The sequence below is a fragment of the Cloeon dipterum genome, chromosome 4 (genome assembly GCF_949628265.1).
Source record: "Cloeon dipterum chromosome 4, ieCloDipt1.1, whole genome shotgun sequence".
In the NCBI taxonomy this organism is placed as follows: Eukaryota; Metazoa; Arthropoda; class Insecta; order Ephemeroptera; family Baetidae; genus Cloeon; species Cloeon dipterum.
The window spans coordinates 11,485,852-11,502,614 of NC_088789.1; the positions used below are offsets into that span (position 1 = coordinate 11,485,852).

The window sequence follows — 16,763 nt, forward strand, 5'->3', positions numbered from 1 at the left end:
GACCTAAATAAAAATATAATATTTGAGATAATTTTAAGATTAATTATTAATTCAAGTCAGTTAACTCGTTTCGACTGTTGCAAATAATAGTGGTTGTCTGTTCCACTTGACAAAACACAGGACATTAGGACACCAACAATAACTAGGATCCTTTCTAGTTCCCGTCTCAAAGGTGCGCGTGCAGTAGAGTCGTAGACGGGAAGGTGCTCTCGGGTGACGTAATTGTGACGTCAAGCGCAGGCAACCTGGTGTTCGTTGTTCCTCCGAGGAAGGGAGGAGGCGCTCCGCCGAAGAAAGACTCGCCGCTTCTCACTCAGTTTCAGTTGGTGTTTTGGAGCCGCGCCGAGCCGACCTCTTCGCCGAGCGCTTTTCGAAAGCCACACCACCTGTCTGTTCCAATCGGTTGACCCCAAGCAGCGGACAGTGTCTGTTTACATACACTCAGTGCGTGTACCCCTACTTCACTCACACTCGCGGAGACACTTGTTGAGCGCGGCTCATTTATGTGTGGCCCGTTGAATGGGATTTTGCCACGATCAGCAGGCCTTTGACATGTCCGGCGGTGCCCTCGTCTTGCCACAGGCCCCCGCGGGGGAGTCTCACCAGACCATACCTGAGCCCAACAACAATGAACAGCAAAAACCATACAGGTAGGGGTTCTTTCACATGTCTCTAGATGTATATTTCCCTCTATTTTTAATTGTAAAAATTTATTTTACTAAATTACTCAATAGTTATTTATTCCGATATTTTTTGTTTAATTTTTCTGAACTCTCTAATCATGAACTAAATTCATTTCCAAGCCCGTCAAATAAATAAACAACTATTTAATTGGTTATTCATGTTGAGTCTACCATATGACATTTAATACCACTGCGATGGAATACAAAATTGATGTGAATTTGGATCAAAACATGTGTCTGATAACTTATAAGACCTACTTGTCAAGTCTAGAGTTGAGTTGTAAACAACATCATCAGCTGAGTCGATTTACTAGAGCAAAAATACGTTTAATTATCGCTCTGTTTAAGATCTCTCGCGCACAACAGTTATAATGACAAAACTCAGCAGTTGCCGATTTAAAACACCACGCGAACAAAACGTAAAATAATTTATAGCTCCAGCTGTGCTGCTGCTGTTACTAACATGATCCCGATTATAAATTACAGATTAAATTATATAAATCCCGTCTTCAGATTTATTCACCCTGGTGATTCATTTCTAATCTAAATTTTATTACACAATGCGCGCGGTTTGTTTTTCTAGCAGCGCTCGGTAGTCAAAAGTCACGGCCGATTAATTATCGTTGCCAACCACGGAGAATTCAAATTTATTCAGCAGAACAACTGACTCGACCTGTAGAAAACGCCATTTATTAAATGAAACTTGCTGCTGGAAAGAAAATGCGCGCGTATGGAAGTAGACACAAATAAATAAAAAGGTGAAATTTATAATGGGCTTCTCTGCTCGCCTGCTGATGATTTTTCTTTCCTGCTCTCTTCCTAACTTATTGCCACACGACAGATATTTCGAGTTTAAATATCTAGAAAATTAGCTTCGCTACCAGCGCAATAAATTTCCTTAATCAGCAATAAATTGTCAAATCTGCTGCTGCGCATTGTCGTTTTTTTTTGTAATTTGAACAGTGCACTCTTAGGATTATTTACTAGCTGTCTGATGCAATGCTTTTGGATGCATACGACATGCTGGCCGTTTTAATATAAATAACCTATAGAGCTATTATTTTGCCCTCTGACTCTTACATCAATGCCAGAATTGATATAATAAGGAAAGTAATTTCGACAAAATTGATACTAATTTGAACGAGAAGCCGGTTTAAAATTAGCTATTTAACGTTCAACATCTTGAGAGAAAATCGTACAGCAAACATATCTGGCATATCTTCGTCTTGGGTGTGCTGGGGAAAGATAAAACAATTTTATTTTCAAGTACACGAAGAAGCGGCATGCACAGACATCGAATTGGATCATGATTCGTGAGCAATATCGTATTAATATAAAGCGCCTCTTTTGCATGCGCGATGGAGCAGCAATAGCCACATAAATTTTATTAGCACTCGAACGAGAGTTCGCACAAATGGAAATATCGTCAGTCGGGTGTGCAAATAATACGGTAGCGGTACTTTTTACGCGTAATTTTCACAGCGAATCCGTGAACACAGTTCTCTCTCGTTGAAAAACGTTCGGCGGCATTAAAAGTAACGCGCTCGGGCCGTTTTATGGCGTGTCTGCCGGGCGGATTTATTTTCACCGGCTAATATCGTATTCACGCGGAACACAATGCAATAAAAACATATTTATATTGCCATTTTCGCACGGCCCATATTGAATCTGCGCCCCACAATCAGGGTCATTTGCGCTCTGGCAGAGAACTTGACTGTGAACACAGCAATTTGACGCGTCCGTCCAGGAAGCAAGCACCTTAATGAGCCGCTTAATTATTGTTAGTGCGAAATTAATTGGTCCTAATCTCGAAATTAATAACGAAATTGGTGCCTGTCAAGGATAAACCTTTCCAAGCCACCGACGACGAAGTGCGGTTTTAGATTCATTCATTCGACTTGCACAATATTAATAACTTTTACCTTAATTGTGGCGTTTCTAAAAATTTTGAAACTAGAATATAGTGGGAAAAACTCTCAACGTTTATACAAAAATTTCTAGCCACACTGTCGGGTCACAATTATGCAAGCATTATTCTTCTTCCCACGATATCTTTTCAGGGAAAAGTGAACCCGTATCTCCTGATAACAGATAACAAATTAAATTCCCACCAAGCAGTCATGTAAAATTATCTCAAATTTGCGACAACTTGTTCAAGGATCCTTATCACAGAGGTTTCCCTCTTTACGGTTTCTTTCAAGCATTTTTATACAGACTTTAGATGAGCGCGTACCTTCTTTAGTTTCTAAATCAGCTGGAAATCGAGGCCAGGGCTACAATTGCGAAAATTTCAACGACGCCTCGCCAGCATATATAGAGCTGGCGGGGATCTGGGATCTTGAACTTGAAAAAGCTTTTATTGGACGTTGAGCGGACTCGTGGATCTTCCATTGCTTGTATATTTTATGATCGACCGACCGTGAGCCTTGCAAATAATAAATCGGTCAGTTAATTAGAATATTTCTGACGTTTCAACTGCACGGCAAGTGAAAGCATGGATGAGTTTAAAGGGAATAAAAATCGACACGCATAGGCTCGATATTTTGGGTGGATCTCATCTTCGAGGTGACTGATTCATTTTTAATTTAGCCCTCATTTCAGCGAAAATTACGAGCAACTAATTATAATCGAGGGCTCGCGGCGTGTTTCAAGTTCACATAAATCCTGACCGGACACGTCCGTTTAATAAGCAGCGCGGCAGCCTAATGAAATTCAATGAAAAAACAAACGCCTGCATGTCGGGATCTCCGTCGAATGCCCTAGCCGGAATGAATATGTTAATTGTGCCGGCCAAAAAGCACAACTAACGGCGGCCCCTTTGGAAAAATAAACCATTTTCGATTTGTTATTCAAATTTCATTTCTTTTGAGCGCCTCCTCCGTGATACACACAGAGAAACGAGACATGCCTGCGAGGGGAACGGTCCGATATCAAAAGAAGTGCCGTTCCAGCCTCTGAAAAGGAATCTGCCGCCGCTGATAATGATGTTATTATTGCGTTCACCAGCTGAAAAAAGACTTTCTCCGGTGCAGTCAGCCCGGCAGGTCCGAATCAATAACTCTTGCGTGCATTTAAATTAATCTCTCATAAAAAGGGGCTCCGGCGGATGCGTGTGCAGCATTCGAATCACATACACACACATATATATGATCCTGACTTCCTTTTATCAAACGAGGAAGAGAGTGTGGGCAGAATTTTTCAAGTGCATTGACCATTCCAGCGCGTTGGGTTACCACATGACTCACTGCAGCATTACTCGCTTAAATTGTACACAAAGTCAAAGAAATTCAATTTTAAAGTCGATATATGCTGTATATCTCCTCAATTTTTTTATTATTATTAGAGCTCTTGGCAAGAAACGTTATGAAAATGCGCATCGCAATTCATAAAACATATGACGCTCATCACATCTGGAATGATGAAATGTTTACTAATTATGATTCCAACGTCGTATAGGAAAAATTTCCTTGTTCGAATTCTGATAACTTACGCTAAGAGGGAAACAATTTATCTCTGCTAGATCCGGTGTTGAGTTGAGACCTTGCAAACATTCTACAATGAGTAGTTCCTCATCAAGGTGTTGCAACTCAGTTTCAATATTCCGAGTCGATTGTGATTTTCTCACGTTTATCGGCGATTCCACTGTCTCATTAGAGTATAGAAAAATGAAAGTTACGGCTGCCCACCGGCGTTCTGCGGCTTTCCTATTGGCGTGTGAGACGAGGCCGCTTCGTCTATTGTTCTTTTCTTGTGTTTTTGTTTCTAGTCCAGTCGATTTCTAATCCTAATCCAAGAGCTTTAAGAAGGACACAATGCAGATCAATTTCGATTGATGAAAGTCACCTGTTTTCTTAATTAATTCAGCTAAACGCGACTGATTCGTTTAGCTAAAAAGCTTTTTGCCTGTTGCTTGCGTAACATGCTGGAGTTAAATGGCCGAGTCATTATTTACAGAGTGCCTTATCATCTTTGCGACGAACGTCTTAAAAGCTGCTTTTTATGCAAATTCACCCGAGGGAGCTGATGATTTCTCCCCTTTCGGGAAAGGACACGTCGACACTATGCGCATGTAATAACAAGTTGTAAATGCAAATATTTTTTCTATGAGAACAGACGGATGTAGTATATATGATAAAACGGTTAGGTGACTCGCATAATTTGATCGGGTGGTAATTGCGTCAATTACTTAATCCTGGGCGGCTCTTGAAAGCGGCATGCCGGGATTTGGCAATATTAACCAGCCCATAAAAATACGCAAATCGCTAATTACACGCAGGCCATTAAGGGCCCAAAACATAATTCAGCAGCCAGTTTTTATTGCACGGTTTCACAATCGAAACGAAATCAAAAGTCGTCGTCGCCGCTCGAGTTCCCGCTTGATACTTTTTTGCCACCGAGCAACAGGTTTGCGCCTCAAAATGTATTTCAAGAGCACGGCACACTGATCGTAAATTAGCTTTCCACTCGTCGGTCGGATTTGACCCAATCTGGGTCACACTTGACCCCTGGGCTGTGTTTTGTCACCTTTTCATAATCCTTCAATGCTGATCACTCTCACTTTTGCAAAACAGGTGCCCACGTCTGCGATATATCGACGCTAGGTGGTCCAGCGTCAGTCACTCGTGGCGGCCCGGCAGAATTTCAGGAATTCCTCATACGTTTGTGGGAACTTATGTGCCAAGATCATTTTTTCTCATAATCCGGGAGGTTCTATCGTTAGTGAGCGCTTCGCTTGATTTTATAGCTTCATAAAATCAAATTCCCTGGCTGCCGACGCGTCCGCCGCGACAGAATTAAATATTTAATTTGCTCCTCTGCCGCCGCCGGGGCCAAAGTATTTGCAGCCGTGCGGCGATTAATCAAAAATAATTGCGGAATTAGCAGTCCCAAAGAGATAAGCCGGCGTGGCCCAATTAATTACCACTGTCAATAAACAACACGAGCACGCATTCGACTCATAGTTTTATAGTTAGCGTGGACCAGTTTTTCGTCCACCGCGAGGAAAGCTTTTGCGGCGTTTTGTGATTTCACTTCATAAACGCGGCGAAACTGAATGCGAAATAAGTTCGCCGCGCGCGCGCGCGCGTGTGTGTATATATAAATGATAACTCTTAATTTTCACTTTAATCGCCCCGCATAAGAAATCTTTTAAGGCCACAAAATTGTGCCGCGTCACCTCGAATCAGCTGGTGCGGACTCAGGAGAAATCATAATTTTCGAATTGAAACAAATAACAGCTTGGTGGCATTCCTCCTCCGCGAAGTCGTCATATTGAGTGATTAATTGCTTCTCGTTTTATTCAATTAGTGCGTTCCTGGTGGGAAAGAAGCGCACTAAATTATGCAAAGAAAATTACACCACTTGTCAACTGTAATTTTCAATTTGTCATGTATGTGACACTTATAAGCCATGATGATTTAATTATATTTGTCATTTCTGATTGATTAACTATAAATAATTGATTCTCGACCTCAGACACCTTTTAATTATTTCCAAAGTTTTATGGCTCTTCTGTGTAAGAAGCGCACTTAATCAACATCAGTCATCGCTGCAACCACGTCATATTACTCTTAAATTTTATTTCTCCACATTTAGTGGCGATCAATCAATCACAATTTTAGTAGGCAATGAATTTTCTTTCAAGTCTTTTTGACTGTGTGATATCATCAGGCAAAGCTGCTTGCAATTATGCTAGGATTTTAATTAAATTTAATGACAAAATTAGAGTTTTAATTAATCTCTTACTTAAACGGCGTAGGATCTTCCCAAGAAGCAAAGTGTTTTTATATATAACGAGGAAGAGAAAATTAGAAAATTCATAGCATTATAACGCAAGAGTTGCGCTCACTGACTGCTTAATTAATTATCTAGTTAACGATGTCTCCGAGAAGTAAAACTTTTATCATTCTCTGAAATTTGAATTTGTGTCTGCCGTGGGAATCGAATGGCATTTTCACCGGGCTTTAATTATGTCCGGTGCTGCCAATTTCCTCCGTGGAAAGCTAAGCTGACGCGACGACGACGCTGAGTCTCACGTGAACACTGCCGAGAGATAAGGTGTTATTGCTGTGCGACGACGGAGTGTGTATGTGTGTGGTGTGTCAGCGCCACGCATTCGTGTTGTGTTTGCCGAGCCAATTGGACCCGAGAGCAAGTGCAATTGAAGCGAGAACAAAGTGTTTTCCAATCGTTTTATGACCCTCATTCACTTTTAATACGCTGGGAATGTTCCAAATCCTTCAAAAGCTGTGAGTGAGTATCCGATCCTTTATTTTTCCTTACGGAATTTCACTTTCATGCTCACAAGCGCCGACAAAACGGCCGGCAATTATCTAACGTAAAGCTGGAAAAGCGCCGGATCGGTTTATGAATTTCAAATCTGTTCGATTTCCATAAGAAAAAAGCGCGCGGCTCATGAAATTCCAGACGAAACCGACAAAATAGCTAGACAGCTCATTTGATGCAAATCCGCCGAAATTGCAGCCGCGCGGCGATTTGAAATTCAAATCGAGCACGACTGCGCTGTTAACGAATCGAACTCGTTCAATGAGGCGCGCGGGAGTCCCTCTCGGAAGCCCCTCGGGATGCTCGTAGCAGAGATTGCGTGCCGACTGCGTCAAGAGTCGTGCAGTACCCTTCTTGCCTCACAGACTCGGCACGAGGGACGAATTATCACGTCTCGCCGCGCGGCAATAATTCGACGAATGATATTCGCGTTTTTCGAGCGCAAAAACTGGAAACGAGATCCGTTTAATTTGCCGCCCGTGTCGAATCGGCGCTTAACATTTAATAGACTTCACCAATCAAGCCGCTTTTCGGCTAGCATTAACCTGTCATGACACAATTCTGCCTCTAATTTATACGCGGTTCGAGACGGCTAATTGCCTTTTAGGACGCCGCGCGAACAGTTATGGAAGACGCTGCGTTGTCCCTTTTAATTTGCTGCTCTCAGGATTCGCACCCAAGGGATGGAATTAATTGTGACGCCTCGCGAGGAATTCGAATTTCGAGTCGAGGAACGCTTCACCAAGCACCCGATTTTTATCTCCGCCTGTCTCCTGTCCGCACGGGAGCTAATGGTGATGCCACAACATTTATCTTATCTTAGAATTTTTCGACGCCGCTGCTGGGGCACACCTTTTGCTAAGCAAGCAAAAATTTGAAGATTATCCAGCCACTTGCGCAATTTTCGCGTTTTTCAAGTTGCAGAGTGACTCAAATTAATTGAGCCTCTGTATTTTTGGAGAAGGTCTCCGACATTTTCATCATTCTCATGTTGGAATTCCTCAAAAATTTAAATTCTCTCTTCATTACAAACGTAGTATGAAACACTGTTGAGTGGGTCCAAATTGTTGGTTATCATTTGTATCTGCAAGAAGGAAATTCCAGCCCATTTAATTGTGAATATGAAACTTGAAAATTTGAGGAAGGACTTTAATTATTTAATTTTCATCGTGAACTTAGGTCAGACTAAAGATGATGGACCATGTTTTATCTTCTGTCTGTGCAATATTTATACCTTGCAACTCCAAAATTTGATCTCTACACTGAATATAATTATACATATTTCAGTATGTAGGGCGTTGCACCAACTTTTGCTCATCGTGAAAGCACACCGCGATTCCCCACCGGGTATCGCATTTCAAAGATTTCCACACACCCGGCACTACTCTGCTGGACACTCTCAAAACTGGGGCGCAACATTGAACCTGAACAGAAGACACGCCGTTCCGGGAATTGGAGCGTTCAAATCAATGAACTGTCCTCTCCACTCAGCATAATTTAATTAATCTGCGCGTTTCAATCAGCGCGCCGCGAGCTTAATTACGAGTTAAATTTATCGGTCGACACCTCCGCGCGACGGATGGGACGAGAGCCATTAAAATTTAAAGGCAGAGAGCGGCAAAAAATGCATGTGGAGCGATAAAAAGTCGCTGTCCGCAATAATATTATTAATATTATGGCGTGGCTAGCCTTTCGCACTCGGTGGAAATAAATGCTGCTTTGGAGGACAGCGCCGCGCACAGCTGAGGATACAGAGATCGGCCGCGAGATCTTGCTGCCGCCGAGACGAGAAGTCGGTGATACCCGCAGGAGGGAAAACAGCAGCTTTATTGCTTGCAAATTAGAATGGGCTACCATTCGCAAGATAATATAGTGTCGCACTCTCTGCTACTTTTAATTTATTCAACACTTACAACTGGTTTTCAAAAGCACACAGGATTCGGCCAATGTATACACACACACGCACTCGGAGAAATATATTTTCTTGAAAGGGTAAATCCGCCTAGGTCATCTGCCATACAATGGCCATTTTGGACCCTAACTGGAGCAGTGATATTCAAATTTATATAATCAAAATTCCGTGCATTGACGTCACCGGCATAGCTATCGGTTAAGTTAGAAATTCCGTCATATATGAGGAAAAGAGCGCTACCGATTTCAGGTCACTGTTTGATCAGATGGCAAGCCGTTTTCGGCTTATTCGCAGAAAAGCTCGGGATGATGCAGCAAGTCATCGATGGAAAACCGTAAATCTATTTTTAAACCTGCTTGCAGGCACAGCAGTCTCTGGGCAGAGCAGAGATGCATTCATTCCCCGCTAACAGGATGCATGTCCTTTTTCTAATTATTTGGGTGTCCTCTCAGACGAGAAACAGAGTCCGCTATAATAACACGCGCAGCGTCGTTTAATGCGCTTTTAGAAAGATCAACACTGACACGCAAGCTCGCTGGAATCGCAGGAAATCTGGGCGAGGAGCGAAATTTCCATATAGATTAATACAGCAGCTCAGCTGATGTTGTTTTATATTTCATCAGATGGTAAAGGCACAGTTGTCTTTCTAAGAGGAATTGGATTGTTTCTCTAAGGATTAGTCAGGTCTGATTCATTTCTGTCTCCTTTTGGTTGTGTATGTTGTTTACAGTTTACAGAAGGATGCAGGTTGCATAATAAGGTGATTTGAAAATCATGTTTCAAAATTCTAATTTCTTATCCAATATCACTGAGAGGGCACAAGGCAAATAAAATTTAACAAATTTATTGAGAGTTCAATATATCATATATTCACATCCTTGATCCTTGACATAAATGATTAAAGTTGCTTTTTCTAGTATATTTTGCATTAAATGTTGAATTATGCAAAAATTTGATGAATTTAGTTTTTAAAAAAAGTAAATAAATACTCTTACTTTTTGTTCATTTTTATGCTATCAGGTATTTTATTTATAAATTTTACTAAACTATTGTTTATTTATATAATGCAACTTTTAACTTATAGAAGAAAAACCATTAAGTTGAATTTTTTTAAATCAGTAGAAGCATAATGTGACTGTTTCATAAGCTATTATTTGCAGCGTGAAATTTGGAATTTCAACATGCATTTATCATTGGAAAATAAATTTTACTACGTTAAAAACTTTTGAGTGAGCTCCAAAGCAGACTCCATCAGCAGAGATGCTCAGAAACGAAAAATTATGAAATTACGATTACAATTGATAGTCCATCTTTGCGAAATAATCATTACCTAACTCAGCATTTACTTTATGATAAATGGATTAAAAATATTCATGGCGGTTCATTCATGCGAAAAGTTTGGCAACAGCAGTCTGTAAATAATAATCTCTGTCGATCATCTTGCTGTCTGAGAGCACATTGGATGCTGCCGTGGGTTCTAAACAAACACAGTGTATTTTGACGAAATAAGTGAGCGTGCAGTGTTTTGCTGGAGTGAATCAATTATTGTCAATTAATTAAACGCTGCATGCCTGTCAAAACTATATAAATAATCTCACTTGTCATTGCGGCTGGTGGAAAATGGATGCTCTCGCGTGTTCACTTTGGCCTTGTCGCGTGTTGACCCAGTATCGGTGCGCGCGATTAAAATGGAAATGCTCTTCTCAGGAGATGATAAATACGTACAAACGGCGCGAATAGGCTCTCTTCTGGTTGTTTGAACGAATTAGGAACGGGACAAGTCCGGTCGCGACGTCCAATTGCGGATGTCGTCGCATACAGAGACTCGTCGCCTTAAAAAGTGCCAATTTCCTGGCTTACTTTTTGAGACGTGCGTAGCTTCCTCACTTTTACGTTCCAACGATCACGCACAATTGGCTTCCGACGCTCACTCCGGCTTTCTAATAATTTTTGCTGGCACTAATTTTGAAAATGTTTTGCGTCGATGCCAGGGAACGAACACCTTCTGTTTCCTACTTGCAGAGTGTTCAGTTTTCGCTTGGCTTTGGCAACCTACCGCGGATAATTTCATCACGTTCACTCGTTTAAAAGACGCTTTCTCGGATTCCGTATTACGATGATTACATTTTTGCAAAGCCAGAGAACACCTTGAAGGGAAATAATTTTTGTAAGCATCTATCTAATTTTTCACTCCGAACCCAATATTTTTTCTAGCCAATATCCGACTACTTTCGCTTATAGAAAATGTTACGTCGGGCTGCGGAATTCAATTAAATTTGCGCTGAAAGGTGCAAACGGAATTTCGCCTCTAAACACCGCTCTCTTCTCCATCTCGCACCATATGGCGCTGTGTTCTTGCGCCACAGAGCGAATAACCGCGGCTCGCTGGGCACTATATGTACACTTTTGAGTGTCAGCTTTTGTCCCCCGCGCAGACACATACACTCACACGTAAAAATCTCTTCGTGTGCGAATAAAAATAAACACCCGAATATTACACCAGGCAAAGGTGCCGTGTGTACATAAAGCGCACGTGCTAATGTGACTGGAAGGTCAAAGAGCTCGTGCGTCTGACTGAATCTGTACTGGTGAGATGAGTGGGATAGGACAATAACCACACGCTAAATGGGGGTCATACACTCGCCCACGCACTCACTTTTGGTCCCTATTTGCGCATATACATACGGAAAGTGCGACTCAGGCTTACATGACTGGAAACAAAATATTTTTTGAATTTGATAGTTTGCATAAGTGCAGGCTCTATCAAACATTAAAATATTCACCGCCAATGTTTCAATGAGAAATTTTCTCTCTAATTATGTTGCATTATTATTGTTAGAGAGAAAAGGAAAATCGAAATTTATCCTACTTGACACCATCACAGTGATAATTATATTTCTTAAATTAGCTATAATCCCAAATCTTTTTTTTACTCTGGGAACATAATGGAGTTTGTAAAAATCGAAAAATACTTGAAAAGAGTGAGCTCTTTTCTTTCGTTTCTCCTTCTATCTTTGCCCTATAAAGACAGAGACGCCTTTTTTGTCAACCTCTGCAACACGCAGCCATAATCTATTCAATTTATGATCTCACAAACTTTGTTTCATTTTGGGATTCCATCATTGTGATTCATTCAGTCAAATCCTCTCGTGGGTTTCTATGATTAATGACCGTCCTTCCAAATTACTCAACTTCGCGATGCACATTCTCGCGCCCAAACAATGAGGAAACGATTCGTCGCGCTACCTGAAAATTGCTTTTCTCTCTTTCGACGTCGGGTGATGCTTTTTTCTCACTTTCCTGTTTGATATCCTTGAGCGTCGGCGAAATGGCAGCTATTTGGCAAGCTCTTCCAAACATGTCCACAATACGACAGGAAATACTTGGCATCGGCGAGAACAGCGGAGGAGGAATAAAAAAATCTGCAAGAATGCGTGTGCGTTCATTAAACAGCTCACACACAAATAAAACCGCCCCGTTCTCATGAATGAATAGACGCGAAGAGGTGGAGAGCGGCGAAAATTGAATCATAAAACCCTTGCATTTTCCTTCTAGCGACGAAGGGTGCGACAAAAGAATTCAAACGCCGGTTAGTGGAATTCAGGTCGCTCAACACCATCAAAGAAATATATGACACTATAAAAAATTCGTTTATGATACTTAGGAATGCAACGAAAATTTTAAATTCCGCGATGGCCACTTTTCCTGCTCCTGAAAAGCTAGTTAATTTTAATTTTTTCTCCACTGTTGTAATTTTATTAAGTACAAGTAACTTCACTCTTTCATTTGTAATAATTATTCATTGACAGTTTAAGAATGGTACGTCACATAAGTGTTTTAACTAAATATCCGAATTCTTATAATTTAATAGTTTTGACGTTTTTGACATATGAGTATTCCCAGATCCCTTCGTATTCGCAGTCCGTGTTTGGCGAATTTCGGCCATCTGAAGAGGTCGGATTTAGAGGCAGCGAAATTTCCATGAAAGACGCCGGCTGCGACGCCGCCGAATTAATTCCACGACCCGGCGACATAAAAATGATGAAAGGTGGCACTTGTCTCCGCGAAGGAGACCAGACTCGTCGTGTGATGCATGCCAAATATATGTAGATTCAACTAGCTGGGCTGACCTCGCCCATGTTGCTTTTTTATCTCGCGGAGAGGCAGAAACAATGCTGCACGGCGACAATCGCCTTCCACAGGCTCTCTCTTTGCTCTTTCGCAGTGTGTGTGTTGTGATATATCGTTATTACTCAAAATACTTTGCTCATTTCAAGGACAGCGCTACGTGAATCAAATGCCAAGTGATGGCGGACGAGCATGCAGGTACATGAATTAGCGCCAGCCTGAAAAAAGTAGGCATGTCTTTTTGCCTTTTACACGCCAAGAGTCCATCTCCCTCTGCAAGCATCATCAATGGAGCCACTATACATACTTCTTACTCGTTGCTTTTGATAATAACTTGCTCTCGTATGCGCATGGCTTAAAAGCGAAAATGCCGCGCGACTCGTTTTTCCCCCTCGGCCGACTGGGCAGTCGAATTTTGTGCACCTCTTTATATTCGCGACAACGCGTGCACATTTTTTTGCTGCGAATTCTTGTCGCTTCTGTGCGACTCGATAGGAAATATTTTGCTCGCTGAAATTTCGTGGCCTTTAATTGGCGTTCGCAATTTGCAAAATATTTTGGAGACACTTATCATGCCCGGCAATGACGAACATTAAGCATATTTTAACATTTTACAAAAGTTTTGTAGCTTTTAAAAATGCAAAGTAAACAATAGTGGAAGTCCTGGATATCTCTTTAATACTTCGTCCTTAGGATTTGTAAAGGGTTGCAAAAGCTTGTATTTTTGTTATCTAAATATTCGGTTTGATGCCTGTATTTTTTCTTTCACATATTTTTGCATTCAAATCAAGCCTTTTTTATATTCAACAACAGCTACACGCAGTTTCCTTCCTCACTCTTCTCTAGAGTTGTGGAGACATCATTATTCCAAATGCACGGACTGTGGACGAGATATGTTTGAGAAGATTACCTTGTCCACCCCTCGCTTGCGCAAGGTTATAATAATCTCGACGCCAATGGATCCAAATCCTCTTTCAAATCCAACCGTGAGACCTGAAGAGATGATGAACATCATAAAATCCACTCGAGAGAAATCAAATGAAGGGTTGCTGCGGGCTAAAAGGCGGGGAGACGGCGGAACACGAAAAGTTAAAAGTCATGCGGCGAGGAATCCACCCCCTCACACTCACATTCCTGGGCGCGGAGAGTGAACATTTAAAAAAATAAATGCACTTTCATTCAGATTTAAAAGGTCGATTATGGTGCAGGAAAACAAACAAACGATGATGGGTTTTCAGCGTGCACCAAGTTCATAAATAAAGGTTCCAAAGGAGAGACAATCGCGTCTGTGGTAATTGCACCTTTTTATTCAATCCGGCGCGTTTATGCATGCAAAAGAGCCGCGCGGGATAAATTATAATCTCGCGACTATCACACCAGATAAATCACTCCGTGCAACATAATTGCACGGCGCACGAAGACGCCGACGACAAATTATTTATGCTCGTAAAAACGGCGGGGAATTAATCGCGCTGCACGCCGCTTTCGGACCACAACTTAAATCGCAATTATTGCGGGATTATCGAAATTTATGCGCCGCCTAAATGTCACCGCGACCCATTTCGAGGGACGCTGTGGAAGAGGCATTGCTTCATCGTTCATTCACTCAGCGCCAAGGAGACAACGGACTCTGGAAAGCGTGAATAAAAGTGTTGCACGTTCAGCAACAAAAGTGTGAGTTAATCTCACAGCTTCCATGCAGAGATTACCATTGCCTAATCTCCTCTAGGAAATGAGAGGAATAATTGCTATCATAGCGCTAGTCAAAGTGATAACTAATTGGGGAATTCTACAAAATCGCCAAAATATTAGAAAAAACTTGAACCTTGCTGAACATTCTTGTCACTGCTGAATTAAATATGAAAAAAACATATTCACCTTTTATCACTAACAACGACTATTAGAAAGATGACTTAACACTGGCTGATTTGGCCTAAATAAAATAAAATAAGTGTTTTAGTCGAATAAAATATTTAACAATTCCTTAGTGAACATGTCAGCAGGCACATTTCTTCCTCCCTCGTTGAAAAGCTAACAAATAAACGCGACGCAAACTCGAAATTCTTCCCAAGCGAGGCACAATGCGATGAAGATGGTCTCACTAGAATTGTGATCATCGTCGCGTTTATTGAAGAATGAATCCCTTTCACACGCATTAAAATAACTCACTGGAGTGCGTGCGTGGGGTTCGCCTGTTGCGCGGTGGTCTCTTGAATAGTGAGAGCACGTCTCCGCTGCTCTGAGGGAGATACAACGCGAGTGCGAGTGCATCAATCACGCGTGCGGTGCTCATCTCTGGCGGTGCATCCGCCCGTTGCCCACCAACAAACCTGCTGATAAATGTAATGCTCTTGACTAATCAACTTGAGTAATGTGCGCGTGGAACAGAATCGAACGAGTATATACACGGTGATTACAATCTCTTCTTACTTAATGCGTAGTGTGTAGGGCGATAAATCCAGTGGCTCTCTTTTATGGACACACAAGAGTGTGAGTGGGTAGGAAAAAATTGCATGCGCTTGTAGAATAGGGACGTGAAAAAAATTCGATTGAGTTTAGTTTTTGCGGAAGGTTTGCATTTTTTAGAAAGTGGCAAATCGTTATTAATTTTTTCATTTCTAAAAATTTTAGTGTATATAATTATATTGAATTCTATGTAATTTACCCTTCCTTCGTGGTCGTGGTCCTCCAATCATTCTTAAAAAAATGAAAAAATCCTGTCTAATTACATCAATAGTTCCCAGTAATGCTGAGTGAATGAAAATAATGAATTTAGTTAAACCAACTTTTAGCAGACCATACTAAGACGATGAATATGGTATAATCTTTCACGTCCCTCAATGCGTAATAAATAAATTTAAGCGCTGATTCTGAAATGCAATCTCTCGGCAATTGGTCCGTGCCTTGTATCACGCTGAAAGATCTTCGACAAAACGCATATAACATATATAAAATTGCCGGAGCATTATCCGTGTCTCGAAAACACACTCCCGACGACCGAAAACCACCCAGCATGATTTGTGAGACCCCATCGTTGGGCTAGCATTAACATTTCAGCCCGAGAGAAATATTTTGACTGCTCTCCTCATCGTAGAGCACTAGTTGCTCTTTGTTGCGCTGAACAAACACTTTTTTCAGCCGCAGATCATATTCAAATTCTTGTAAGCCGGAGAATTTGAATATAATTGAGTTGTTGGCTCAAGGGGGTTTTATATCTCTGGCGCACCACTCTCTCCTTCTCTCGTGCTCAATGAAATTCCATTCCTGAAATTTTTCTCCTCTGGTAATAGACTCAACTGTACCATCACGTGCCGTTTCTAAATGTCTGCACAACTATTTTTTAATTGGGTTGTTAACCTGCTTGCTGTCCCGGCGTTTTGCGCGAACTCGTAATCCCTTTTTTAGACTAAAAAAGTCTTATTTAGCGCTATACTTCCGCCAAAAGCAGCTCGCTGACAATTTTTCTCTCTTAATTTATGCAAATAACTTGCTCTGGTTTGTTCTTCAACGACGCGACAGCCTTATTTCCGTGGCAATGTCCACTTTTTTAACGAGAGCAATGCCCGCACGTTTTCGCATTTGTGTGCGTACGTGAGCGTTTCCCAAGCATACCTGACCCTCGAAAACGAATCTTCTCTCATTCTGCAAATGTGTCGGTTAAGCGCAGTGCGTGAGACATTTTGCAAAACACAATCCACTTTGTGTTCGAACTGACTGCACGATCAGATCGAGTTCCGCCCACCGATTTGCAGATC

At 41.5% G+C, this 16,763-nt stretch overlaps 1 protein-coding gene across 5 annotated transcripts in view; it reads left to right on the plus strand.

The window, feature by feature from the left end:
- The first annotated feature begins 303 nt into the window (after positions 1-303).
- The window catches only part of LOC135942005 (ras association domain-containing protein 10-like), a 39,631-nt gene continuing 23,171 nt past the window's right edge, over positions 304-16,763 (plus strand). For 2 of the 5 annotated variants that reach the window (XM_065487866.1, XM_065487865.1), the window contains exon 1: positions 304-650. In XM_065487866.1, coding sequence (XP_065343938.1) covers positions 629-650 — 22 coding nt within the window. In that variant the 5' untranslated portion in view covers positions 304-628. Of the gene's footprint in view, positions 651-6,743; positions 6,936-16,763 lie in introns of those variants that run through there. The other 3 variants (XM_065487867.1, XM_065487869.1, XM_065487868.1) reach the window with 3 other exon arrangements.